General features: G+C 51.8%; 1 protein-coding gene across 1 annotated transcript in view; it reads right to left on the reverse strand.

The window, feature by feature from the left end:
- Positions 1 to 23,730, reverse strand: part of FHAD1 (forkhead associated phosphopeptide binding domain 1) — a 133,082-nt gene that overhangs the window by 18,539 nt on the left and 90,813 nt on the right. The window contains 8 exon segments of the mRNA XM_081255905.1: positions 1,155 to 1,314; positions 3,116 to 3,273; positions 5,097 to 5,181; positions 6,738 to 6,963; positions 8,715 to 8,888; positions 13,419 to 13,526; positions 17,021 to 17,128; positions 20,821 to 20,928. Coding sequence (XP_081112031.1) covers positions 1,155 to 1,314; positions 3,116 to 3,273; positions 5,097 to 5,181; positions 6,738 to 6,963; positions 8,715 to 8,888; positions 13,419 to 13,526; positions 17,021 to 17,128; positions 20,821 to 20,928 — 1,127 coding nt within the window.

Raw genomic sequence — 23,730 nt, forward strand, 5'->3', positions numbered from 1 at the left:
ACCATGAATTACCTTTGTACCCACGAGCCGAATTGGAAAAGGGACTCCATTTTTACGTGGAACCAAAACCTTTGAGCCTTCAAGTCTACTGCCCGAAGATTTCTAGAGAAATGAGCTCCGGGGGACTTAAGGCTATAGTGACCAGAGAGGCAGGCCCCTACCCATCCCTGCTTCCTGAATTGGGTCTGCAGGACACCTGCTGTGACATTCATGGGGGGTATTTACTGTGTGTCTGCTGTTTCTAACACTTATTATGTGTCAACCCTTCTATTTCTCATAGAAGTCCCATGAGGAGGGGACTCTGCTTGCCCCGTTTTACAGACAAGGAGAGAGACGTACAGCAATTTGCCTGCAGTCGTGGAACTTGTAGGTGAAGGCACCTGGCCTCGAACCATACAGCCTGGGTCTGGAGCCTATTCTTTTAACCACTATGTGAATCTGCCTTGGCCATGAACCACGGAGCACATGAAGCTGCAGGGTATACATGAGATATCAATTCTACGCAAACTTTCTTGGGAAAAACATTAATCTTATGTCAAAATATGGATACACTATAGATGAAAATGCAAATTCACATGTATTTTTGAGACAAATCCGTGGGACAACAACAATATATTTAGTTTAAGCTGACCTCTGACACCTCCAGTCTATACCTTTGTACAGTCAATATTTACTATGTTCCTTTATATGCCAGGCACCGTGTGAATGCTGGGGAGTCAATAGAGTCTACACGGGGGTTCTCATGGGGAAGGCAGACAATCAGCAGGTGGGAGCAGCCTGGCTGTGTGAGAAGGGTTTGCTCAAGTGGCATGAAGGAGCTGATGGACCCCAGGCAGAGCAGGAGCCCTTGGCTATGTTTGGTGAGGGCAAATGATGGAGGGCTTCCTGGAGGAAGTGGCATTTAAGCTGAAACTCATCTGGAATATTGGGCAGGAATGTCTAGATGCACAGAACTGAGCAAAGCTTTGTTTTCAATGATGAGGTTGTAAAGCAATGAAATGTACGTCATTCATTCATCTACTCATTCATTCAACTCTTCAACCAGCATTGACTGAGCATCCCCCTCCCCCGGCCCTGCCTCTCTGTGCCAGGCTCCCTGGGCGCTTGGGTGTGCCTGGGCTCTGCACACCCGCTGTGCAGACCTTCCTACCCACCTGAGTGCCTGCTTGAGGGCCTCTAGCTCCTTGTTCTTCTTCTCTAGCAGGCTGGTCATCTGTGCCATCTCTTCCTTGAGCACACTCAGCTCGCTGCTTTGTTGCTGGACCAGCGCCACGTTCCGCTCCAGTTCCATCTTCTGCGTCTCGTTAAGCTCCCCTGGGAGTGACGTGGAAGCTGGTGAGGGGGTCTCCCGCCCCGGGTCTCTGCGAGGGCCACAGCAGCTCTGCCAGGCCTCTAAGAACCACGAGGCGGTCCACCCTCCAGGGATGCTCTGGGGGCTTCAGTAAGAGCCGGGAGGTCTGCGTGCGTCTTCCCCCCACTCAAAACAGCAAAATAGCCCACCGGCATTACCTTTCAGTGAGTGCTGGCGCCATGATGCAGCCCGTGAGGCGCCTGCCCGGCCCCAGCTGTCAGGCAGGACCTGTGAGCCTGTGGCATTCTAGGGCACCTTCGGCTGCCTGCTCTGCATGTTTGCCTACGGTGTTCTAAGGCCTCTGGAGACTGCTCTGCTCATGAGCCTGCCAGAGGCAACAGCCTCCAAGCACGGACCGGTGGAGACAGGCTGGGGTACACAGCCCAGCTCCCTCCCATCCCAGGTGGCACCCCTGCTACCGCACTGCAGTAGTAACCTTGGTTCCCCACTGTGCCCGCTGACTGACCAGCACAGCCATTATCTGCTTTCCTCCCCCTCCTGTCTTACTTCACTTCCACTGCTGTTTTCCCTGAGATCATCTCTCAAATAAACCATCTGCAGTGGAATTCTGGTCTTGGGGGGTCTGCTTGTGGGAAAACCCAAAGTAAGACACCTACACTGGGACTTCCCTGGTGGTCCAGCCGTTAAGACTCTGCGCTTCCAGCGCAGGGGGCGAGGGTCTGATCCCTGGTCGCGGAACTAAGGTCCCACATGCCGCAGGGCCAGAAAAGGGACACCAACACTGCCTTGAGTCTTCAAAGCAACACTACAAGGCGGTTCCTAGTAACACCCCCATGTCACAGGTGCAGAAACTGAGGTGCACAGAGGTCAAGGGACTTGCCTCAAGTCACCCAACTAATAAACAGCAGATCCAGAGCCAGGTCCAGCGCCTCCCCATTCTAGAACTGGACACTGCAGCCTCTCTCCCATGTGTTCTCATGACTTAGTATGGAAAAATCACTCTTTGAGAAATCCTGCCCTAAAAGCCTTGGGGGCATCAGCTGGTCCAGACACAGGGAGCAAACACCACTGAAGCTCTGGGGTGCACAGGGTTTGAGATGGGGACGAGAGGAGTGTTCCTCACCCTCCCTCCACCTCCCCAAACCTAGTTACACTCCCCGACTCCTGCCCTTTGGCTGGATGGAAGCTAGGGATGGGAAAAGAAGACAGCTCTAAGAAGCAAGAAGAAGAGAGGCAACAATAAAAGTCTGGGGAGAAGAAGGTTCACGTAGGAATATTCAGTCAGACTTGTGTCCGTCCAGAAGAGAGCAGACCTCGGAGCTAGTTTGCCCCTACTCTAGTGGTCTCTGACGTCCAAATCAGCCCCCGGAGGCGGACGTGCTGCAGGTGTTTTTGCGTCGGAGGAAGGAGAGGCCCGGGGAACACCTTACTTGAGGTCCCTAAGCTGTTGGGTGCTAGGACTTGTGCCCACTGGCCTGCCCAGGGGTGCCCACGATTGACCCCCAAGCCTTTGCCCCCAGAGACAAATCCTCTGTGGTCATCAGAGCTTCTCTCCGAAAAAGTTGCGTTTCCACACAGAGGTCCAGAGCCATCTGAGAATGTTCCCTGTAGCCCCATACCAAATGGAATCAGTTCAATACCCAGGATACAGCTCTTGCTGACCCTGAGCTAAAAGTACTGTGGCAGCCCAGGAAATCAGGTTGAGTGGGATTTGGAATGCCCAGCTTTCCCACCCTTCAGACACTTTTCTTTCCTTTCTTGAAGTGGGTCAGGAAATCAAGTGACATGGGCAACTGTACAAACCTCTCAAATCTGACATTCGGCTGTAGGCTTCAGTGAGGTTCTTCCTTAACCTCATGATGATCTCCTCCTGAGACAGGATTTCCTTCTGAGCAGTCAATAAATCCTCTCTGAAATTCACAGAAACAGACCAAGTCAGTTCGACTCCATCTCCCTGGTGTCTTGAGTGCCTGGAAGGGGCCAAGTGCAAAGGCAAAGTGATACGCAATCAATGATGGTCCATGTGATGCCAGTCCCAGCAAGGGCGATAAGCACACTCTTTAAAAATTCTCAAAACAAAAGTCCATTTTGATCCACCTTCATTACAAAGGAATACATGGAGACAGAACAAAGGATCCCGGCTGGGTTGGCTCTGAGGCTGAGATACAACTAATATGAAGATGAAACCTCTTGCTGCTCAAGCATCTGTCAGCATGAACCAATGCTCTTGTGGCCTTTTTTGATCTTTGGTGCAAAGAGGAAGGAAGACTATTTTTTTGTGGGTTCAGGGATTCTTTGAGGATGAGGAAGAGGAGAGAGAAGAGGACAGTACGGCTTCCGTTCTCTCACCAGCTTCTTTTAATTCCTGATGGAGAGACGTGGTGCCACGTGAGTCAGTGGTGCTCATGGGACCCTTTGCAGAAGTGTGGGCCCTGGGGCCCAGAAAATCAAGGGGGACACAGGGAGGGTGGGACAAGGGCAGCTCTTTGGCCCCATGCCCCAGAGGGCAGGACGTCTGTGGCACCATGACCATCAGGGTGGCTGACAGGGAAGCAGTGTCCCATGGGAAGGGGCCCAGCGTGACAGCGGGAGAGGTGCCTTGAGGGGGGTTATGAGCAGGGGTGAGACACCCCAGCCCTGAGAGACGCGTGCTCTGTGTGTGTGTGTGTGTGTGTGTGTGTGTGTGTCTGTCTATCTGTCTCTCTCTCTACTCCTTGGCTGTAAGTCTTCCAACTGGAGGATGAAACTCGGCCTCAGGGGTGTCCACAGCTAAGGAAGTGGACCAGAGAAGAGTAACGTGATGCTGATTCTTCTCCAGGTCATGGCTACTGCTGTCTTTAGAGAGAGTTCTTTCTACCAGGAGGAGTCAGTTAGGAACTTTTCAGAACATGGAGGCTGAGTATCTGAGTATCTTTGCCTTCTTGGGGTACAGCCCCTGTGACATTAGACTTTGGCAACTGGTATGTGGTGCAGGGCTCAGGCTGGCGGTTTGTCTTTTTCAAGAAACCTTCTGAATCCTTTCTCTGCGTCACATTGCTGCCTACTGGTTTGTACACTGCTGGTCAGTGGCTTCCAGGGTCTTTCCCATATTCATGGATTTGGTTTCTCTGGAAACTGTCAGCTCTGTGCGGCTCCAGGTACGGACCTTTGGGTTGGGAGGGAGCTTCCAGGTCGTCTAGTCCAACCTCTGAACTTTTAACCATCTGCACGACCCACTCCACCAAGTGGTCTCCACTGTTTGAAACTCACTTAGAATACCCAGGAATGCACTTGCCTCGAGCAGGTACTTGGGAAAAGTAGCCAATCATAGCAGTAGCTGGCATTCATGTACCTCATCTCACAAGCAGGGAAGCCGAGGCACAGGAGGGGACGTGACCTGCCCAGGGCCACACACCTGGAGAGTGTTGAGTTGGAATTTGAACATGATCGAGAAACTAAACTAAAGGGATCAAAAAACTCAAATAGCGGGCTCCCCTGGTGGCGCAGTGGTTGAGAGTCCGCCTGCCGGTGCAGGGGACGCGGGTTCGTGCCCCGGTCCGGGAGGATCCCACGTGCCGCGGAGCGGCTGGGCCTGTGAGCCATGGCCGCTGAGCCTGCACGTCCGGAGCCTGTGCTCCGCAACGGGAGAGGCCACAGCAGTGAGGGGCCCGCGTAGCGCAAAAAAAAAAAAAAAAAAAAAAAAAAGAAAGAAAAACTCAAATAGCAGCAAGAAGAGCCCAGACTCAACTCCTTTTCGCAGACTCTGACAACGTAGCCAGAAGCAGGGGTCCGGCCGGGTACTCACATCAGGCGGACACACACTGCGCCTTTGGTGTTGCTTTCCACCGGAGGTGCTGCCACAGTGTCTTGCTGTGTTTCCCCCTCCTGGGCTGAATCAGAGAGACAGGCCAGCGTCACCACAGTCCTCCCACAACGGATGTCTTCCTTCCCCTTTGCTTATCAACACACCTATGTCTTTCTCAACTTACAAAGCTTCCCTATGCCCCCAGCTGTCTCCACCTAACGGGCACCAACGTGTGTTCTGTGTCACAGGCTGCCGCCTCCCGCCGTACCACGTATGAGCTCATGAAATCTTCCCAGCTACTCCCTAAGGCAGGGATCACTGACTCCACTGACAGATGAGGAGATGGGTACAGGAGAGGCGGGACCTGCCGGTGACCACTCAGCTAAGTGGTGAGAGGTGGAGCCTTAACCCCTGGGCCGCACCTCCTGCCCTATTTCCTGCTCTCCGCTCAGACAAGAGTCTCGTCCTGTCCTCACCTCCCACGTACTCCTCAGCCCACTGCCTTCCAGTTTCCACCCTCACCCTCAGTTCACCCACTCATTTATTCGTTCGACAAATGCTTAGGGAGTATCTGCTTGATGGCAGGCATGGATCTAAGAGTGGGGTGACAAAGATGTAGTTGCTCTCGGGTCCCAGCTGAAGCATCCTCCCTCCGACCTGGACTTGGGCTGGGAGACTGAGTCCCACCCCGTGCCCGTGCCGTGGTGCCCTGTCCATCCTGGGTCCCCTGTCAGGGCAGGGATTTGGCTAGCTGCCTGGCCTGTCCATTGCTGAACCCCCAGTGCCTAGAATGAGCTTGGGACATAATAGATGATCCCTTATGCATGCTGAGTGAATGAATCCATGAGGTGAGCCCTGACAGCTTGTCAACCGGCTTGAGACTAGGACCACGGTTCTCAACCAGTGGGGAGTTTACCCTGAAGGGGACATTTGGCCATGTCTGGAGACATTTTTGGTTGTCGCACTGGGATGGGGGTGGGTGCTACCGGCATCCAGTGGGCAGAGGCCGGGGATGCTGCTCAGCACCCTAAGTGCACAGGACGGCCCCCTACCAAGAGCTTTCCAGCCCAAACGGCAATACTAGGGCCGAGGATGAGAAACCCTGGCCCGAGGCCTCTACTTCCAGAACTCTTTTCCAAGAGCTCACTGTCTTTAGCTTTACGCATCGCCTTGGTCATTCAGGGTGAATAAGTGCTCACGACTCTTGAGTTCTTCCTTCAGCCTCTTTTTTTTTTTTTTTAAGAGATAAACCCCAGCTGGTTATGAAAGTGCATTAGACAAAATCGCAAATTGCTGATGGCAGAGAGATGCCTTTGAAAGGCCCCTGCATGGGATGTTTCCATGTGGAAAAGATGATTCCCGTTGTGCTGCTCTGACACCCCTAACGGCCCTGGCAGCCTGTGCCCCTCACTGGCTGACTGGCTCGGCACAAAGGCTGTCCCTGCTCATTGCTGTTACCTCTGTTGAACCTGGGGCTTGAGGGCGCCTAACCTTGCTGTGTAACAAGAAAAGGCCTCCAGACAATAGAGGAGCTTTTAAATGAGGCACAGACTTTTCTTCTGCATCAGCCTAGGGGCACCCACAGGGTCATCAGAACCTGCCCTGAACGCTAAGATTTCCTCGGCGTCTCTCTGGACAAACCTGGGTCATTGTCCTTCAACGTTGCAATCTCTCCTTCCCTTTTTTTATGGTGTTTGGTCACTTTCTGGAGTCTTTCTTCAAGACTCACAATCGTCTGGGAGTGCTGTTTGATTTGCTTCTTGTATTCCATGATCTGTTTTTCAAATCCGTGCTTCTGTGATCCCTGTCCTTCTTGGAGGGCCCTGACTGTGTGCTGTTGCAGCTGCATCCGCTCCTCCATCATAATCTGGGAAAACAGATGTGATTAACATGATCTTGGGAGCTGGATAAGAGGACGATAACAACAATAACAACGTGGGCCCCCTGCACCCACCAGCACCAAGCTCCGCCCCACCCCAGGACCTTTGCATGTGCTGTTCCCTCTGCACGGTACAATCCTCCCCCAGCTCCTCGCATGGCTGACTCCTCATGTGACAGGCCTCAGCTCCAATGTCACCTCCTCAGAGAGGCCCTCCCTGACTGCCTATCTGAAGGAGACATCATCCTGTTTTATTTCCCCTGAGGCACTTATCACCACCTGAATGATCTCATGTCTTTATTTGTCACTCCCACTGGAATGTAAGCTCCATGAGAGCAGAAACTTACCCTTTCTTATTTACCAGTATGCCCACAGCATCGGTATCTGGATCCCTGCCACAGCATCTAGACCCAGATGCTCAGTAAGTGTTGGTTGAATTAATGAGTGAACAATTTTATAAGAGAAAAGGGAGTGAATTTGTAGTTCTTAAAAACACAAATGATCAGTGGTCCCCTGATGGTGAGTCAGAACCTTTCCCGTGACCGCCCCCCCTTCCTCCCCTCTCGGGATGACGTCATTCTCCTGCTACCTGGATGACATCCTCCTGCTCCTCCTGATTCCCTTAACACGCTGAGCCTCTGATCTTCTCCAGATGCGTAAATTCTCTGCCTGAGAAGCTCACGTGTGCCTGCTCTCTCAACAGTCACCCCCTCCCCCAAGGCTATCTTCCAAATTTTGTTCCCATGTCTTGCTTCCTGCCCCAAATCTATTTTTTTACCCCACCAAAAGTTTGGGCAACTTTTGAACTTGGTACTCCACCCTCGTCTCAGTCTGAATTCTTCACCTTCTCCAGAAGACAGCCCCTCTCCCACAAGAGACTCCCCCCACAAACCCCAACCCCCATCTTCCCAGCGTCTCCACCGTGTGCCATCAGCCCGCCCGGCGCCCTGGCTCCAAGCTCGCCCGCCTCCTCTGCTTCCTCCCTCTCCTCAGTACTCCTGTCCTGTCAGTCAGTTGTCGAGTCCTGCCATTTCTCTGCCCACTCTTGCCAGAGCGACTCCTTCCTTCCCCTCCTCTGCTGCCCCGAGTGTCCAGGACCTATGATTCCGGACTACAGCAAGAACGTGCCATGCCCTGAACCGGTGTCTCCAAGTCCGTCCCACTCAGATTCACTCCGTGCACTTCCGCCAGGCCAATCCTCATCACCTCCTTGGCCACAGACCTGTCTGTTCAATGTATGAAGGACAGGTGGGTGCAATACTGAGCCCTGATGGTGGAGGGCCTTGAATGCTGAGATGAAATTGAAAAACATTATCTTAACGTCTGATCCCTAAATTCTGGGACTGCTCAGTGATTCAGCCTGATCCTGTGAGGACCCCGAATTACAACATCTTAGAAGACCCTGGACAGAGGGCGTCATCATAGCTTCTTTTTACTTTTTATACTAAACTAATGCTTCTCAGCAGAGGGTGATTTTACCCTGCCAGAGACATTTGGCAAAGTTGGAAGACGGTTTTGGTTGTCACAACTGTGGGAAGGGTGCCACTGGCATCTCGTGGGTACAGACCAGGGATGCTGCTACACATCCTATAATGCACAGGACATGAGAAAGAGTTACCCCACCCAGAACATCAACAGTGCAGAGGCTGAGAACCCCTGGTCTAAACCACGCCTCCTCATGGCATCGCGATCTTGCATTGAAGGGAAAATTCTCCCCTCCCCAGAAGGCACTGACTTACCATCTCTGTCTTGGCAGTTTCCAGTTCAGCTAATGTTTCACTTAATTTCATAGTGATGCTCTCTGCTTTTAGACTTTCAGCCGTCTCTGTTTTCTGAGTCTTTTCTACCATGGCCAGTGCATCATTTAACTTATCATTTAAAATGTGTGATTTTTGCGTTTTAAAATCTATTTCCTAGACAAACAGCAAACATCAAATTAACAGAAAGTCAGGTATAAATATTTACCCTAGCTTCTCGCTCCCCTGTTTTCAGAGAGGAGGTGACCTCTGTTCTGGTATTGTTCTGTTGATCCTTTTAAAGTCCAAAGTCCATGTTTTCTCTGGAAGGTTCCAATGATTACAGAACTCTTTTTTCATATTGCAGCTGAGATCTGTCTACTTGAGATTTCTGGTCTCTGAGCTCAGTTCTGTCACCTGGAGCTCATTGAACGAGTTTTATTTCTCTTTTATGAGACAGCCCTTTAAATATTTGAGGAGGGCTGTCATGTCTCTCCCTAAATCTGTTTTCCAGGATAAATGTGCCAAGTTCCTTCACCCCTTCGTCACAGGACCTGCCTTCAGGACCCTCCTCCATCTTCCTCTGTGGCTTCGGCCCTGGGATGACCTCCCCTCGTCCCGTGGGGCCCCGGCAAGATTGGACTCTGGTCGCCATGTCTTCAACACCTTCTCCCTCCTCCCGGGACCCATTCTTCCGATCTTTGTCAAAATTCTACGCTCCTCCTTGGCTCCATGCTCCAGCACTGTGGAATGTGGGCGTCGTGACAGGCACTGGGCTGGGGCTGGATGGACTTTATTTATTTATTTGACTTCATTTTTTAGAGCAGTTTTAGGTTCACAGTAAAACTGAGCAGGAAGTGCAGAGTTTCCATGGAACTCCTGCCCCCGTCACACGCCCAGACTCCTCCACGGTCAACATCCCCACCGGACTGGTACGTTTCTTACACTGATGAACCTGCTTCCACACATCATCATCACCCAAAGTCCATAGTCTACGTTAGGGTTCACTCTTGGTATTGCACATTCTGTGGGTTTGGACAAATGTACAATGACATGTGTCCACCATTATAGTATCATACAGAATAGTTTTACTGCCCTAAACACCCTACGTATTCCCTCTGTTCACCACCACTCCCCTAACCAATGCCTGATTTTTTTTTTTTTTTTTTTTTTTTTTTTTTGTGGTATGTGGGCCTCTCACTGTTGTGGCCTCTCCCGTTGCGGAGCACAGGCTCCGGATGCACAGGCTCAGTGGCCATGGCTCACGGGCCCAGCCGCTCCACGGCATGTGGGATCTTCCCAGATCGGGGCACGAACCCGTGTCCCCTGCATCGGTAGGCGGACTCCCAGCCACCGCGCCACCAGGGAAGCCCCAATCTCTGATCTTTTTACTGTCACCGTAGTTTTGCCTTTTCCAGAATGTCATCTAGTCGGAATCATACTGCATGTAGCCTTTTCATGAACATTATTTAATCCAATCTAAAATATATTCTTGAGGTGCAGTGCTGGGCATTCCCAGACTCTGTTGGGGGCAGTGAAAACTGGTATGACCTTTCTGGAGGGTCATTTGGGAACGTGTATCATGAGCCTGAAAATGCTCATATCCTGTGACCCAGTGATTCCACTTTTGGAGATGTATCTTAAGGATATAACTACACACGCGCACAAAGCCCGGTGCGAAGGGCTGTTCAGCTCAGCATTTTTTAATTCAGTAAAAGTGAGAAACGGCCCAGGGCCCGGGGGTAAATGAATCGGGGTTCACCCAGCACCGTGCAAACCCAGGTCACTCTTTACTGGCAGGTTGTAGACGAAAGTTCAATGACATGTGGACATACTTGTAATATATGAAGTCAATACACAGCGTGCACAGTATAACAGTGTAAATCACTTTGTAACAAATCGATATTTGTCGATCAACATATAGCTGGTCCGGAAGGAATCACATCAAAATGTCACTAGTGGTAACTCTGCTTAGTAGAATCATGAGTGACTTTCCATATTTTTCAGAATTTCTAGAGCAAACGGGTGCTCCTCTTACACTTGGGAAAGGAAACTGATTTTTTTTTTTTTCGGAAACAAAACAAAACATGATTTGCATCATGTGACGCCTGCGAGCCTCATCTGGGAGAAGCTTCATTCTCTCGGTACCATCACTGAACTCTCTCTGTTCTTATTTGGGATCTTGACGTGGTCGTGACTGTTGAGAAATCCCATTGCAGACGGTGTGCAGACCTGGCTGAAGGGGGCGCGCCCTGGGGTCAGTGGCAGGCACACCACAGAGCAGCGACACTCCAGCTGTCCCAGAGAATCCACAACAAACTGAGATGGCTTCGTGGATGGGCCAGAACACGCTGCCTGGCATCTTTGCTCCTTGCCAGCTACTCAGCAGCTTACTCAAGTTCAGTGTTCCAGCGGGTCTGAATTAATTTTTCTTCTCCCCTCTCTCCTCTTTTTCTCACATAGATCCTGTTTTTACCGGTGTAGATGAAACCAGTCTTTCGAATGCTCTTCCCTGTGTACGAGTAAAACAGCAAATAAGCAACTCTACGTCTGAGTGGGTCTTTGACCTTGTACTTCCTGGGTCTTTCCTGGTAAATGGGGAGTCCCTCGGGCAGAGTCCCATTTCTCCTCATCTGGTGTGATACCACCAGCCTGCCTTGAAGGTTGTTGTGAGACGGTGCTCTCTGGTGTCAGCATTGTTTTCTCTAAGGTTGCTGTTGACACGCTGTTGGCTGCATTATAGAGTCTCCTCTGTGATGATCCTGAGAAGACATGCTCTCTGGGTCCAGCACCCAGAATGGTCTCATTTCCAGGAGCACTTGGTCCAGTTTTGCTTGTGAACTACACAACCTTTCACTGTAACTGCTGGAATGAAAACTGTGACCCATTCATGGATTTCATAATACACACTTTTTTTTTTTGCATTAGTCTCATTCCTAATCCATTTTCTGCCCTGTATAATCTACTTTAAAATTCTAATTTCTCCTTTTCTCCTACCCCTAACTGAAGTACTGTGTGGAAGAGCCATGGTGAATCACTGGGGAAACAAGGCTGTGTGTAGAGATGGCCCCTCTTGGGCTCTCTCTCTCTCGGCCTGCAGTGTCCGCCTGCCCACGGGGAGTCCGGCACAGGTGCATCAGCCCAGAGCTGACAAGTCTTGCATCACTTCACCCAGCTCTGCTCTGCTTCCTCTGGAGATGCTCCAATTGGTCAAGGCCCCTCTTAAAGTCGTGCCCGGGACTGATGTGTAATCCAGATGGGCTTTACTGGCGCTACTCTTCCTGGAGTAGCCTCGTTCCAAGAGCACCAGCTCCACTTGGGCTGCTTGTTATGCAGATTCAGATTCCTGAGTCCACCCTACAGACAGTGAATCAGAATCTCTGGGGGCGAAGCCCCAGATCGGGCATGTAAAACAACCGCCCCAGGGGACTTCTCTAGCGGTCTGGTGGTTAAGACTCCGCGCTTCCACTGCAAGGAGCGCGGGTTTGATCCCTGGTTGGGGAACTAAGATCCCGCGTGCTGTGCGGCGCAGCCAGATAAAGAAAAAGAAAAAAGAAAGAAAAAGAAGAAGAAGAAAAAAATAACCCCCCAGTGATTCTATGTATGCTAATATTTGGGAAACTTTCTTTGAAGAAAACGATCTAAGATGGATGTGAATAGACTTAAAGATCTGTTTAGTCCCATCTGGTCTATTTATTTATTTATTTGGCTGCATCGGATCTTTGCTGCGGCATGCGGGATCTTTCGTTGCAGTGAGAGGGCTCTTCGTGACGGCGTGTGAGCTTCTCTCTAGTTGTGGCGCGTGGGCTGTAGCGCGTGCGGGCCTAGTTGCCCTGCGGCATGTGGGATCTTAGTTCCCCGACCAGGGATCGAACCCGCGTTCCCTGCATTGGAAGGTGGATTCTTAACCATGGGACCACGGTGGAAGTCCCAGCCCCATCTGGTCTTGAAAATCCTTTGAAATTGTATCTACCTGTATTTAAATTTAACCCACTATTGTCAGGTTGTGTGTTTATCATATGCCTTGACTTTTGAGGTATTGGCTTGTGTGTGTGTGTGTGTGTGTGTCTTGTACTGTTGGGACCCAGGAGGGGTGAATTCAGTCCTCCAGCTTGGAGGTGCCTAAGACAGGGTCCTGTGCAACAACTGCTTCTCCTGCATCTCCTACTCTCAGTAATAATCGTAAACGTGGTTTGATTATGAAGGTGATGATAGCCATGATGACAGATCCTGGTGGAGAAATAGCACCAAGGCGATCAGACATTCAGGCATCTCTATCCTGCCGCCCCCTCTGTGACCCCGGGCAGCTGAGCCTACACCAAGCTCAAGGATAGAGAGAGGAGGGGTGATGATGAGAAGTCCTAGAGTCAGGTAGTCCTGGGCTCAGATTCTGCCCCTCCACTTCCTGGCTGTGAGATAATAATCATAATAACAACAACAATAATAAAACATGCAGTGTTCACTGCGTGCCAGGTGCTTGTCTCTGTGTGTGTCAGCAATCAAGCCTCACAACTCCAGGAGGCTGATCTATTGGATCATCTGTATTTCATAAGTGGGGAAACCAAGGCACAGAGGTGGCAACTCCTGCCTAATGTCCCACAGCCAGGGGGTGGCAGAGGTAGGATTTGAACCCAGACCGCCTGCCCCCAGAGCCTGGCGCTCAGCCATGCCAGCTCCTCCATGTCTTTTCCTCTTTGAGACTCATACCTCCTTCTGCTTGGTTATGCAGTTCTCCAGATCTCGCACCTCTTTCTTTTCCTTCTCTACGGCCTCCGTCGCTTTGTGTTTCTCGTAGGCGATGCTGCTCTCTGACATCTGGAAGCCAACAACAAGCAGTTTGAGGGTGTGTGCACGCGAAAGGAAGGGAAGTGACATGGCAAGGGGAAGCCAGGATTACTAATCCTTGACACCAGTGAGTCAGGGCTTGGGAGCGAGAGCTCAAGGGACGGGATGCTCGCTGGAGAGAGAGGTGACAAGGGTGGCGTGCCCAGCACGATGAGAACCCGCAAGTCACGTCTTGGTTAGTTGTGTCCTTAAAAGAGAGAGTTATTCGTCTTTCAGGATTTCTGGGCTGGTGTTCAGGAAGTGACAGGCTGGTGAGTGTTCAGGTCAAGGCATTTGGCGCTGAGCCATGAACTAAACTACTAAACGGACAGGTGATGGCACCAATGTGGTCCCTTGTTGGGAAGTACCTGGCTTCTTGGGAGGTGGGGCAGGAGAGGCAAAGGGCAGGGGTGGGGGGCAGGAGGGGGTGGGGGAGACACCTCCTGTGCCAGCAGGCCTGACGCCTGTGGCTTCAAAGGACACTGGTGGTCTCTCTCCAGCCTACAAAGGCTTGGGTCCAGAAATTGAAGCCCAGGACAGTTTGGGACTGAGAACATATACCCCACAGATATGGTGATGGGGAGGGGATTGGAGCCCAGCCTCAACTACACAAGCCCCAGGAGGGAAACTGCCAGAGTAGGGTTGAGAAACTCTATTTGCTGTTGTTGAAACTCTTGTAGTTATGCCTCCCGTACAAATATAGAGTTCACAAGAATAACATTTTAATGAAATAAATAATTTATATATGCATAAACAAAAGACTGGAAGACTATGTACCAAAATATAAATAATGTCTATTTGGGGCGAATTGAGACTATGGTCATTTATATTTTCTTCTTTTCACTGGTCTGTATCTTCTAAATTTTCTTTAGTGAACATGCATTATTGGGTAAAAAGAAAAACTACTGACATTGTTATACTTTGGGGGTGGGGGGCCCTGGAGAAGAGAGGATCTTCCCGACAGTCTTGCTGTTCTAGCATTGCGTCCTGGGCTTCCATCCCCCCTGCCCTGCTCCGCACACAGGCCTCCCCGCCCCACCTGGGCTCTGACTCTCCTCCCTGCATGGGCTTGGCATTTTCCCACTGCCAAGTCTGCCTAAGACCGTCCAGACCCCACCCTGCCAGTCTGCGTCCTGCCTGACGTAAGAGGCCACACGCCCCATGGGAGGGTGCCCTCCCTTCTCTTATTCTGCGCCGCTTGGCAAATTACAAATGATAACGATGACGACGATGATACTGCCCAGTCTCTAAATTCTGCAACACGAGTGCCTGCCCCGTGCGCTGAATGCGAGCCCCCAGGTGGCGTCTGCCCCCCATTTTGCAGGTTAGGACACAGAGGCTGTAAGCGAGGTGGTGAGAGGATGAGTAATGCGTCAAGATCACACCATCAGGGAGTGGTGGTGCCAGTTCAGATGCCAGTGCCCTGCCCTAGCCATCCTGCCACCTAGCTTCTGGACCTTGCCTGAGCTGTCCTCCTGATTCCAACCCCACCCTACCTGGAGGCAGGAGACATGCTTGTGTATTCGAACGTAGACTGGCAGAGTCTGCCACCCTGCTCAGCAGGAGTCCACACTCTAAAACCCCACCCCTGGCCCATGTGTATAAGGGCTGATCTGGGGACAGCTGTGACCACAGTCTGGGTTCCACCCCTTAACGAGGCTCACTCTGTGTTGGAGCTCCCTCGCCCTGTGTGGACTCTGACCTCACTTCCCTGCGGGGCCTGGCACGGTCTCACTCCCGAGGTCTTTGCTTGACTGTCCGGCCCCCGTGTCCCGCCATGCACTCCATCCTCCGCATCCGAGCGGGACTCTGACCTCACCCGCGGAGGTGCTTCACAATGAAGACATGGACTCCTCGAAACAAACCTCTGTCACTACACCCGCATTAGAGATGAGGGCACAGAGAGGGCAAGGGGCTTGCACACAGTCACACAGCATGTTAGGGCAGAGCTGGAATTGGGGCCAGAATCGACACGTGTAGCCCACCCAGCTCTGCTGCCATGCCTCGCTTCGCCTACTCTGTGTCTCCCTCCGGCTTTCTTCCTCTGACCCCTCATTTGGCTTCCATCTTGTTCCAGCTTGATTTCATTCTTCCTGTCCTGCCCCCGTCCCTCTGGCTAACTCTGGTCCCCCTCCTTTGCACTGGGGACCCCTGACCTAGGGGCATTCTCTTCCCGCAGATGTTCCCGTGGTGCCTCCTGTGCCCTCCAGGTCTTACTCAAGGTCCCCTCCTTGGAGAGGCCCTCCCCGCCGGCGGGCCACTCTCTAACCCACTCTGGTTTTGTCTACCCCACAGCCTGTGGCTCTGGAGTCACCTGTGTTTGTTTACATGGTTGTCTGTCCTCCGCCCTAGAGTGGGGGGCATGGCCGTGGTCCGTCTAGTGCTCTGTGGTATCCCTGACACCCAATAAGGTCTGGCACGTGGTAGGTACTCAGTAAATATTTGCAGCTGGATGAATAAAACGGAATTAAACAATTCATTGAGTCACCAGCTTTGTTTCTGGAAGTTCCACGAGGGCCGGCTCATGTCTGCGTGTGCCCCCTCGGTCCCTAGAGTCCGGCTCCTGGACATGCCATCACAGATCACTGAGGGCATGGCCACCTGGCCTCCTGGCTCCGAGAGCCCTTCTTTGACTTTCAGGGCATGACTCGGGCGTTCATCCCTCCTCTAAGCCTTGGGGCCTGCCTTTCATGGCGGCTCCGGGCAGGTGAGGCTGGTAAGCCCAGTCCCCAGGCTGGTGGCAGTGGATGTCACTGGCTCGGCCTGGGCCTGGCACTTGGACACCCCTTCCCCCTCCCACATCACCCTGTCCTTGAGGGTGTACTTCTCGTCTGTTCCAGAAGGCACTGAACCCTGGCGCTTATTTGATGTGACCCCCGTGTGAGCTGGCTGTGTACCGTCTACTCCATCTTACTCTGCAATGTTTGTGTCTCTATCTGTCCATCGGCCCAGGGAGGGTCTACTCTGGAGTCTATGAAACTAGGAGGCTGGAGCCGAGAGGGTCTTTTCCTACTGTGCCCACGCTGGGTGCATCATAAATACCTTTCGAAGACGAGGAGGAGGATGCTGGCTGAGGGACTGACCCAGACTCAACTCAGGGTGTCTCCCCTGGAGTGCATCTCCCTTCCCTAGGTAGTTGGCCAGCAGTGCTTTTGGAGATGGCCCTCCATGTGCGAGTGCAATTCTAAGTACTTAATATACACAACTCATTTAATCCCGCGAGGCAGGGACTGTATCCCTCCCCATGTTACAGATGAGGAAACTGACGCACAGGAGGTTAGGTGATCTGCCCTAGGGTCATACTGCTGGTGAGTCCTATGCTGTGATATCGGCCACTCTGAACGGAGGCACCGCTCCCCACCTGCCCGCTTTACCACCCGCTCTACATCAGGGCACCAAAACACAGCCTCACAGCTGGTTCTGGAGCTCCTTCCAAAGGGCTTTTGGCTGCCACCGCCCAATTTCTCTCTCTCTGCTCCTCAGACCTCCTTCTGCTGAGTTAAGTGGTTCTCCAGATCTCGCACTTTTCTCTTTTCTGTCTCTAAGGCTTCCTTTGCTTTTCTTTTCACATGGGCAATGCTGCTCTCCAAAATCTGAAAATCAATGACCAGTCTTTTTGGTTGCCTGCATATTTAGGGGGAAAATTGCTAATAACGGTGATACTAATTATAATGACAGTAGCTCAGACGTTGAGGGTTGGTCTTCCGTGCCAGGGCCCAAGGCCAGCACTTCTCACCCACGTCACTCTCATGGCAACCTCATCAGAGCAGTTAGCGTCTCCATTTAACAGATGAGGAAACTAAAGAACGGAAAGTTGGTGAGGGTGCAGGGACCATGAGGTTTGTTAGTGGTGAGGCCAGGATTGAACCCCTCACGTTGCCTGTGGGTGGAGGCCCTGGCAGGGAGCAAGCGAGCAGAGGCGACCAAGCCTGTCTTGTTTCAGAGTCTGAGCTCTTATCATTGTGCCAGGCAGCCTCTGTGATAAGAAGAAGAAGAATCTCATTAATAATGGAATTTCCCGTTGTTGAAATAAATCTCTGAAAGACCATCGGGTTTCTAGAGGAGGGCCGTGTATTGAATTAATGAGCCACACATAACAATCTCTAGGAGGGGTGGGGGCAAACCTCACAAGGGAAGCTCTGAGAGGCTGCGAGGGCTGTGATTGGTATTTAGTGCCTGCAGTCAGGGAATTTCATCTAGGAAGCAGCTTGCTGATAAGCCGTTCAGTTACATGGTTTATGCAAATTGCAGACAGCTAGAAGGGGCCGGTAAGGCCCCTGTTTCTAGTCACTGCAAGAAAGGGCACCTCATATTCATCATCATTATGTTAAAAAAAAAAAAAAAAAAGAAAGGACACCTCAACTCTCAAACAGGTTGTGTTTTAAACACTAGCTTGGCAGAGGTCCGGAATTTGGAACACGGTTTCCATTAGAGCTGGTGGTTAGGGTCCGAGATTAGCCTGCAAAAATATCTAATCCATAATATGGAGGAAATACTACACATTTTTCTATATTTTGCAGTGAAAAGCAGTTTAAAAAACGCCAACACGGGCTTCCCTGGTGGCGCAGTGGTTGAGAGCCCGCCTGCCGATGCAGGGCACACGGGTTCGTGCCCCGGTCCGGGAAGATCCCACATGCTGCGGAGCGGCTGGGCCCGTGAGCCATGGCCGCTGAGGCTGCGCGTCCAGAGCCTGTGCTCCGCAACAGGAAAGGCCACAACAGTGAGAGGCCCACGTACTGAAAACAAACAAACAAACAAACAAACAAAAAAAACGCCAACACTCAGCTGTTCCAATACCAGCCCTCAATGAAGCAGGAGAGCAGTAACATCATGGGAGCCTGGCGTCTCCCATGAGACGTGAGGGAGCCCAAAGTCTGAGGAGGGTTTCGGGTTAAGACATTTTCCTGCCCCACTGCGCCTGATCTCACATCTACACGCGGGACTTTGCTCTCGGCAGCTCCTCTGCAGCCGAGACGGGCGCTACGCACTGCAGGGAAGGCTCTCCTCGTGCGACTCACGCCCAGGTCCCGTCCCCCTGGACCATTTTGCTCCCACGCTCCTGGGCAGGTCATGGGAATTAACCTTTAACGTTACCTCCAAACCTGCATTATGACCTAGTGATTCTGTCGTCCTTAAAGATGCATCTGACAGTGTGGAGGAAGGTCTAATAGAAAACTCAAATGACTGTTTGAGGTTGATCCAAGTCTGTGTCTGGGATTTTAATCTTAGGTTCCCCTGACAAGAAGCCACGGAGAGGTCCTGCCAGGAGAAGTGGGCTGGCGCTGTCCTAGGCCTGGGGGACCCGGCCACAGCTCCTCCCTGCCATGGGGCTGTCCACCACCAGGCTTTCCTTAAATCTCCCTCCTGAAGTGCCCCGTGATCTCAGATCTCTAAAATCAAGGGGCTTCCCCAGCTTCGTGCTGATGACCTCTCAGTGGCATTTGGCCACCGGGAACCCTTGTGACACCCTCCTCCTCCTCCTTGCCACCCCTGGAGAAATAACTCAGGACCAGGTACTGACACTGTTTACACAGGCCTGCAGAGCACAGCTGTGCCGGAGACCTGAGTGAGACCCAACACATAAACACTTCCCCTCTCTGGATCTGATCAAATGGCATGGGCTCTGCCCACCAGGCTCCTTATTTCTCCCTCACTGGTGGGTGGGCCAGGGTTTCCCTCTGAGGAGTAGGGAAGCAGTGGGGGGTTGGTAGGAGGCAAGTGCCTAAACAGAAGTGGAAGTACAGTGATTGATAGTATTAATAGCTACCATTCTTTGAGTGATGATTCTGGGTCAAACACTTGAGTGTACATGATCTCTAATCTTCACAGCCATCCTTTAAAGAAGGTAGGTATTGTGCCAGTAAGTAGCCCAGCCAGGCTGCAAAGCCTGCACTCCTCACTCCTCTGCGCTGCCCCAGGACTGAAGCGCCAATGAAAACATTTTGTAAAAAAGACTCAGGGAGACTCCCCTCGTGGCGCAGTGGTTGAGAGTCCGCCTGCCGATGCAGGGGACACGGGTTCGTGCCCAGGTCCAGGAAGATCCCACATGCCGTGGAGCGGCTAGACCCGTGAGCCATGGCCGCTGAGCCTGCGCGTCTGGAGCCTGCGCTCCGCAACGGAAAAAAACTCTGGGATCTGAGGGTGACCATGAGGTAAGTGTGAGTGAACACTGTAACAGGGCTTTTCCAAAAGCCATTTGGGACACATCGATAGAAGTACAACATCTTCAACGAGGGAGAGAAGAGTCCTGCTCTAGGCCACTAAGTGCTGGAGAACTGTGTCCAGTTTTGCCTACAAAAACTTTAGGAAGAAAACAGGTGATGGGTTGCAAACTCAGATGCCTACAGGGGCTCAACAGTTACCCAAAGTGAAGTGGGTTGTGTGTCTTGCAGTAGGGAATGGCGAGGACTGTGGCAAACTTCTGCTACTTGGTTCCACTCTGGCCCGTTTTTGCCAAGTGGAAAGGAGGGCCAGGTTTCCCAACTTTTCAAGAGAGGATGGAAATCTGGAGTTTTCAGTCTATTTTACGAATTCAAGATAAAACATTCTAGGACCAAACGTAACATGTCTGCAGGCCCTTTTCAGCCAGTGAGCTGCCCATCTGTGACTTCTGGAGCACAGAGCAGCTCAGAGGAGCAGAACAAGGCCATGCTCCAGGATTGTGAATGGCATTTGGGTCTGGAGAGGTGCCTCTATTTTCAAGCATCTATAAAAGGTTATTCTGTGGAAGAGAAAGTATTCAATAGACGGGTCTTGCAGGAGCCCGGGGGGCGGGTGGAGGATTGAAACCCTTCTGGGAGAAAGTCTGAGTCAATTCAACCTAAAGGAAGAATGTTCTGCCAGCCCAAGGCATCAACACTGGGATGGACTGCCCTGGGCTGCAGAAAATTCCTTGGTGGTGGAGCTGAAGGCTGGATGATTTTAGGATGCTGTTGGAGGATACACGCAGCCCTGAAGTCCCACGATTCTGTAATTCCTCCATTTTTGGGATTTGGCATACAATCTCTGCGCAGAAAGTGCTCATGTCACCAATCCCAACTTGTTGCCTATCTAAGGCTGTATTTTACGCTGTTTACAATTTTTCCAATTGTGAAGGCTACAGCTCTAGGGTTCTCTCCTAGAGTCCCCCTTGCTTCTTCCCAGACTAGCTGAGCCCTCCCAAGGACAAATCACTCTAGGAAACTCCGCCACGCGCTTCTCCCCATCATCTGCGGTTCTAAACTTCTTCCATTTGGCCCTCAAGCCGGATTTGGGCTGGAACCAACTATCTCCCCGAGCTGCATACCTCCTTCTGGCGGTTTAAGCGATTCTCCAGCTCTTGGACTTTGCTCTGTTCTTCTTCTAATGCTTCCTTCGCTCTGCTTTTCTCCTGAGAAATGGTTTCCTCCAAAGCCTGAAAGTCATGACGGTTGTTTAATAGACATGGTTACCATAGTAGGAATCTGGACTCTGTGCCAGGCACTGCACGGATTAACTCTTTCACTTCTCACAACAACCCCACAGAAAACTGTGGGCAGTATACTTAGGGGCTAAGAGTACGGGGTCTGGAGTTGGCAGGCCCAAATTAGAGCCTCCGGTTGATCCTTCCTAGATGTCTAGTCTTGGGCAAGTGAGAAGCTTTAGAAGCCTCAGTTTCCCGATCTGTACAATGGGGACAGTCATAGTGCTTCCTGCATTGGGTTGATGTGAGGAGCAGATGCGATGATGAACATGAAATACCTGTCACATGATAACTATTCACTAGTAAAGATCAATCATTTCTTCTGTCATTTCGACTTTTGCAAAGGAGGAAACAGGCTTAGAGGGATTAAGGAATCTGCTCAGTTTACTAGTAAATCATATCAACAGGAGTTTGAACCCTGGTCCCTTTGACCCTAGAGACAGGAGTTGGCAAGCTATGGCAACTGGGCCAAATCTGGCCCACTGCCTGCTTTCTTTTTTTTGCGGTACGCGGGCCTCTCACTGTTGTGGCCTCTCCCGTTGCGGAGCACAGGCTCTGGACGCGCAGGCTCAGCAGCCATGGCTCGCGGGCCCAGCCGCTCCGCGGCATGTGGGATCCTCCCGGACCGGGGCACGAACCCGTGTCCCCTGCATCGGCAGGCGGACTCTCAACCACTGCGCCACCAGGGAAGCCCCTGCCTGCCTTTTTTGTAAATAAAGTTTTATTGGCATCCCTCCATGCTCATCGTGGGTTGCCTACAACTGCCTCTGCCCTGCAACAACAGAGCTGAGAAGCCACAACAGAGACCATACGACCAGCAAAACTGAAAATAGATACTATCTGGCTCTTCATGGAAAAAGTCTGCTGCTCCCTGATTTAAACCATCAGCGTGTGCACAAAGCAGAGGACTGCTGCTAACAGATCATAATAAAAAGAAGGAGGTTATAGCTCCATAAGGGAACCTAGAAGTTCTCACCATTGAAACAGAGTCCTCAGACAAGTTAGGACTCATGAGGAGTTCAATTAATGAATTCTGACAAACAGATGTTTAGAAAGGGTGGGGGTGATGGTGTCACGTGGTATGAGGGAGGTTCATTTAAAATTGGGGCACCTGGCACTCGAGTCTGGAACAGTACTTTCAGATGAGTCCCTGGGGTCAAGCTGATCCATGTGCGTGTCTGGGGAAGGATGACCCTCGACGGGACAACAGTGGACATGAGCAGGGGCGCTCTGTCTTGGGGGGTCCCCGGCATTGTGTCCCCCTCTGCATGGGCTGGTGTACGCTCTGAGGTTGGTTGTGATTAAAGGGGGGTTGATGTCAGCCCTTGAAACCCTGTATCTGTTGGAATCGATGTTACAAATGGGCATCTGGGAGGCCCAGGCTGGTGCCCAAGGTGATGGTGAACATGCTGGGGCTGCAATACTGTACATCCACCGTGGGAAGAAGTCAAACCAAAGTTAAAACTAAAATAAGACATTTGGCAAGGGAGAAGTTAATCAGAGAGGAGGGAGGAAACAGGTGGAGAGTCCGGTGAAGATTTTGAAGATTTCTAGGTTCTTTCTGGTTTTATTTCCCTCTTGGTGGAATGGCACTGGCTTTTTCTATGTCTAATTGCCCTTCTGGAGGGAGCTGCCTTGATTTAAGGCTGTTGTTAATAGTACCTTTATGTGGCTCACAGGTGATTTTGGTCAGGTGGTTCTTCCTTTTTAATCTTTTATTTCACAAAAGGCAGAAAGGCAGAGAAAGAGGCCAACAGGAGAAGAGGTAGCGGGGCATGAGCTAGAGGATGACAGGGAACAGGCAGAGGTCTTTGCCTCTTGGAGAGGTCTGGAGAGCGAGGGTGTGTGACAGAGACGGAGGGTCCAAGCAGGAAGTCACCAAGCTTCTCCCGGTGAAGGTGGAGGAAACGGCAGGTCCAGTCCTTCTCAGGGGAAGAAAGGAGGTGCTGGGGGGGGAGTTGGGGCCTGGCGGATCTGGTGCTGCTGTCTTGAGGGGGGTGGAGGAGGGGCAGCACGCAGTGGCCCTCCACCGTGGCTGCACATTGGAACCACCAGGGAGAGCTTACCAATCCCAGTGCCTGAGCCACACCCTCACCCCAGTCAGGTCAGAACCTGGGGGTGGGGTGGGGGGAGGGGTACAAGGCATTAGTATTTTTTAATCTCTTAGGTGACAAAAGTGCAGACAAAGTCACGAGCCACCGATGTAGGATGAGGGCAACCAAGGTAGTTATATTCATGGCAGGTCCCTGAATATCAGAAAGGGCCAACTCAAGGACAAGGATGAGAATCAGCCTGTTATGTGCAGTTTCCTGGCTTTCTCCTGAGATTCTGATTCAGTGGGTCTGGGGTGGGGCCCAAGAAGCTGTATTTTTCACCAGCGTCCAGGTGGTTCTTTCTTTTTTTTTTTGCGGTACGCGGGCCTCTCACTCTCGTGGCCTCTCCCGTTGCGGAGCACAGGCTCCGGACACGCGGGCTCAGCGGCCATGGCTCACGGGCCCAGCCGCTCCGCGGCATGTGGGATCCTCCTGGACCAGGGCATGAACCGGTGTCCCCTGCATCGGCAGGCGGACTCTCAACCACTGTGCCACCAGAGAAGCCCCAGGTGGTTCTTATCAGCCAACTTGGGGAAAACCTTCTCCTAAGACTTTGTGGCTGAAAATGTAGTCTGCAGAGCTGTGCTATCGTTACCAGCTGGGAGCTGGTCAGAAATGCAGAATCCCAGGCTCCCCCCACCCGAGACCTGCTGAGTCAGAA

The sequence above is a fragment of the Mesoplodon bidens genome (assembly GCF_964165515.1).
Source record: "Mesoplodon bidens genome assembly, chromosome: 2".
Classification (NCBI taxonomy): Eukaryota; Metazoa; Chordata; class Mammalia; order Artiodactyla; family Ziphiidae; genus Mesoplodon; species Mesoplodon bidens.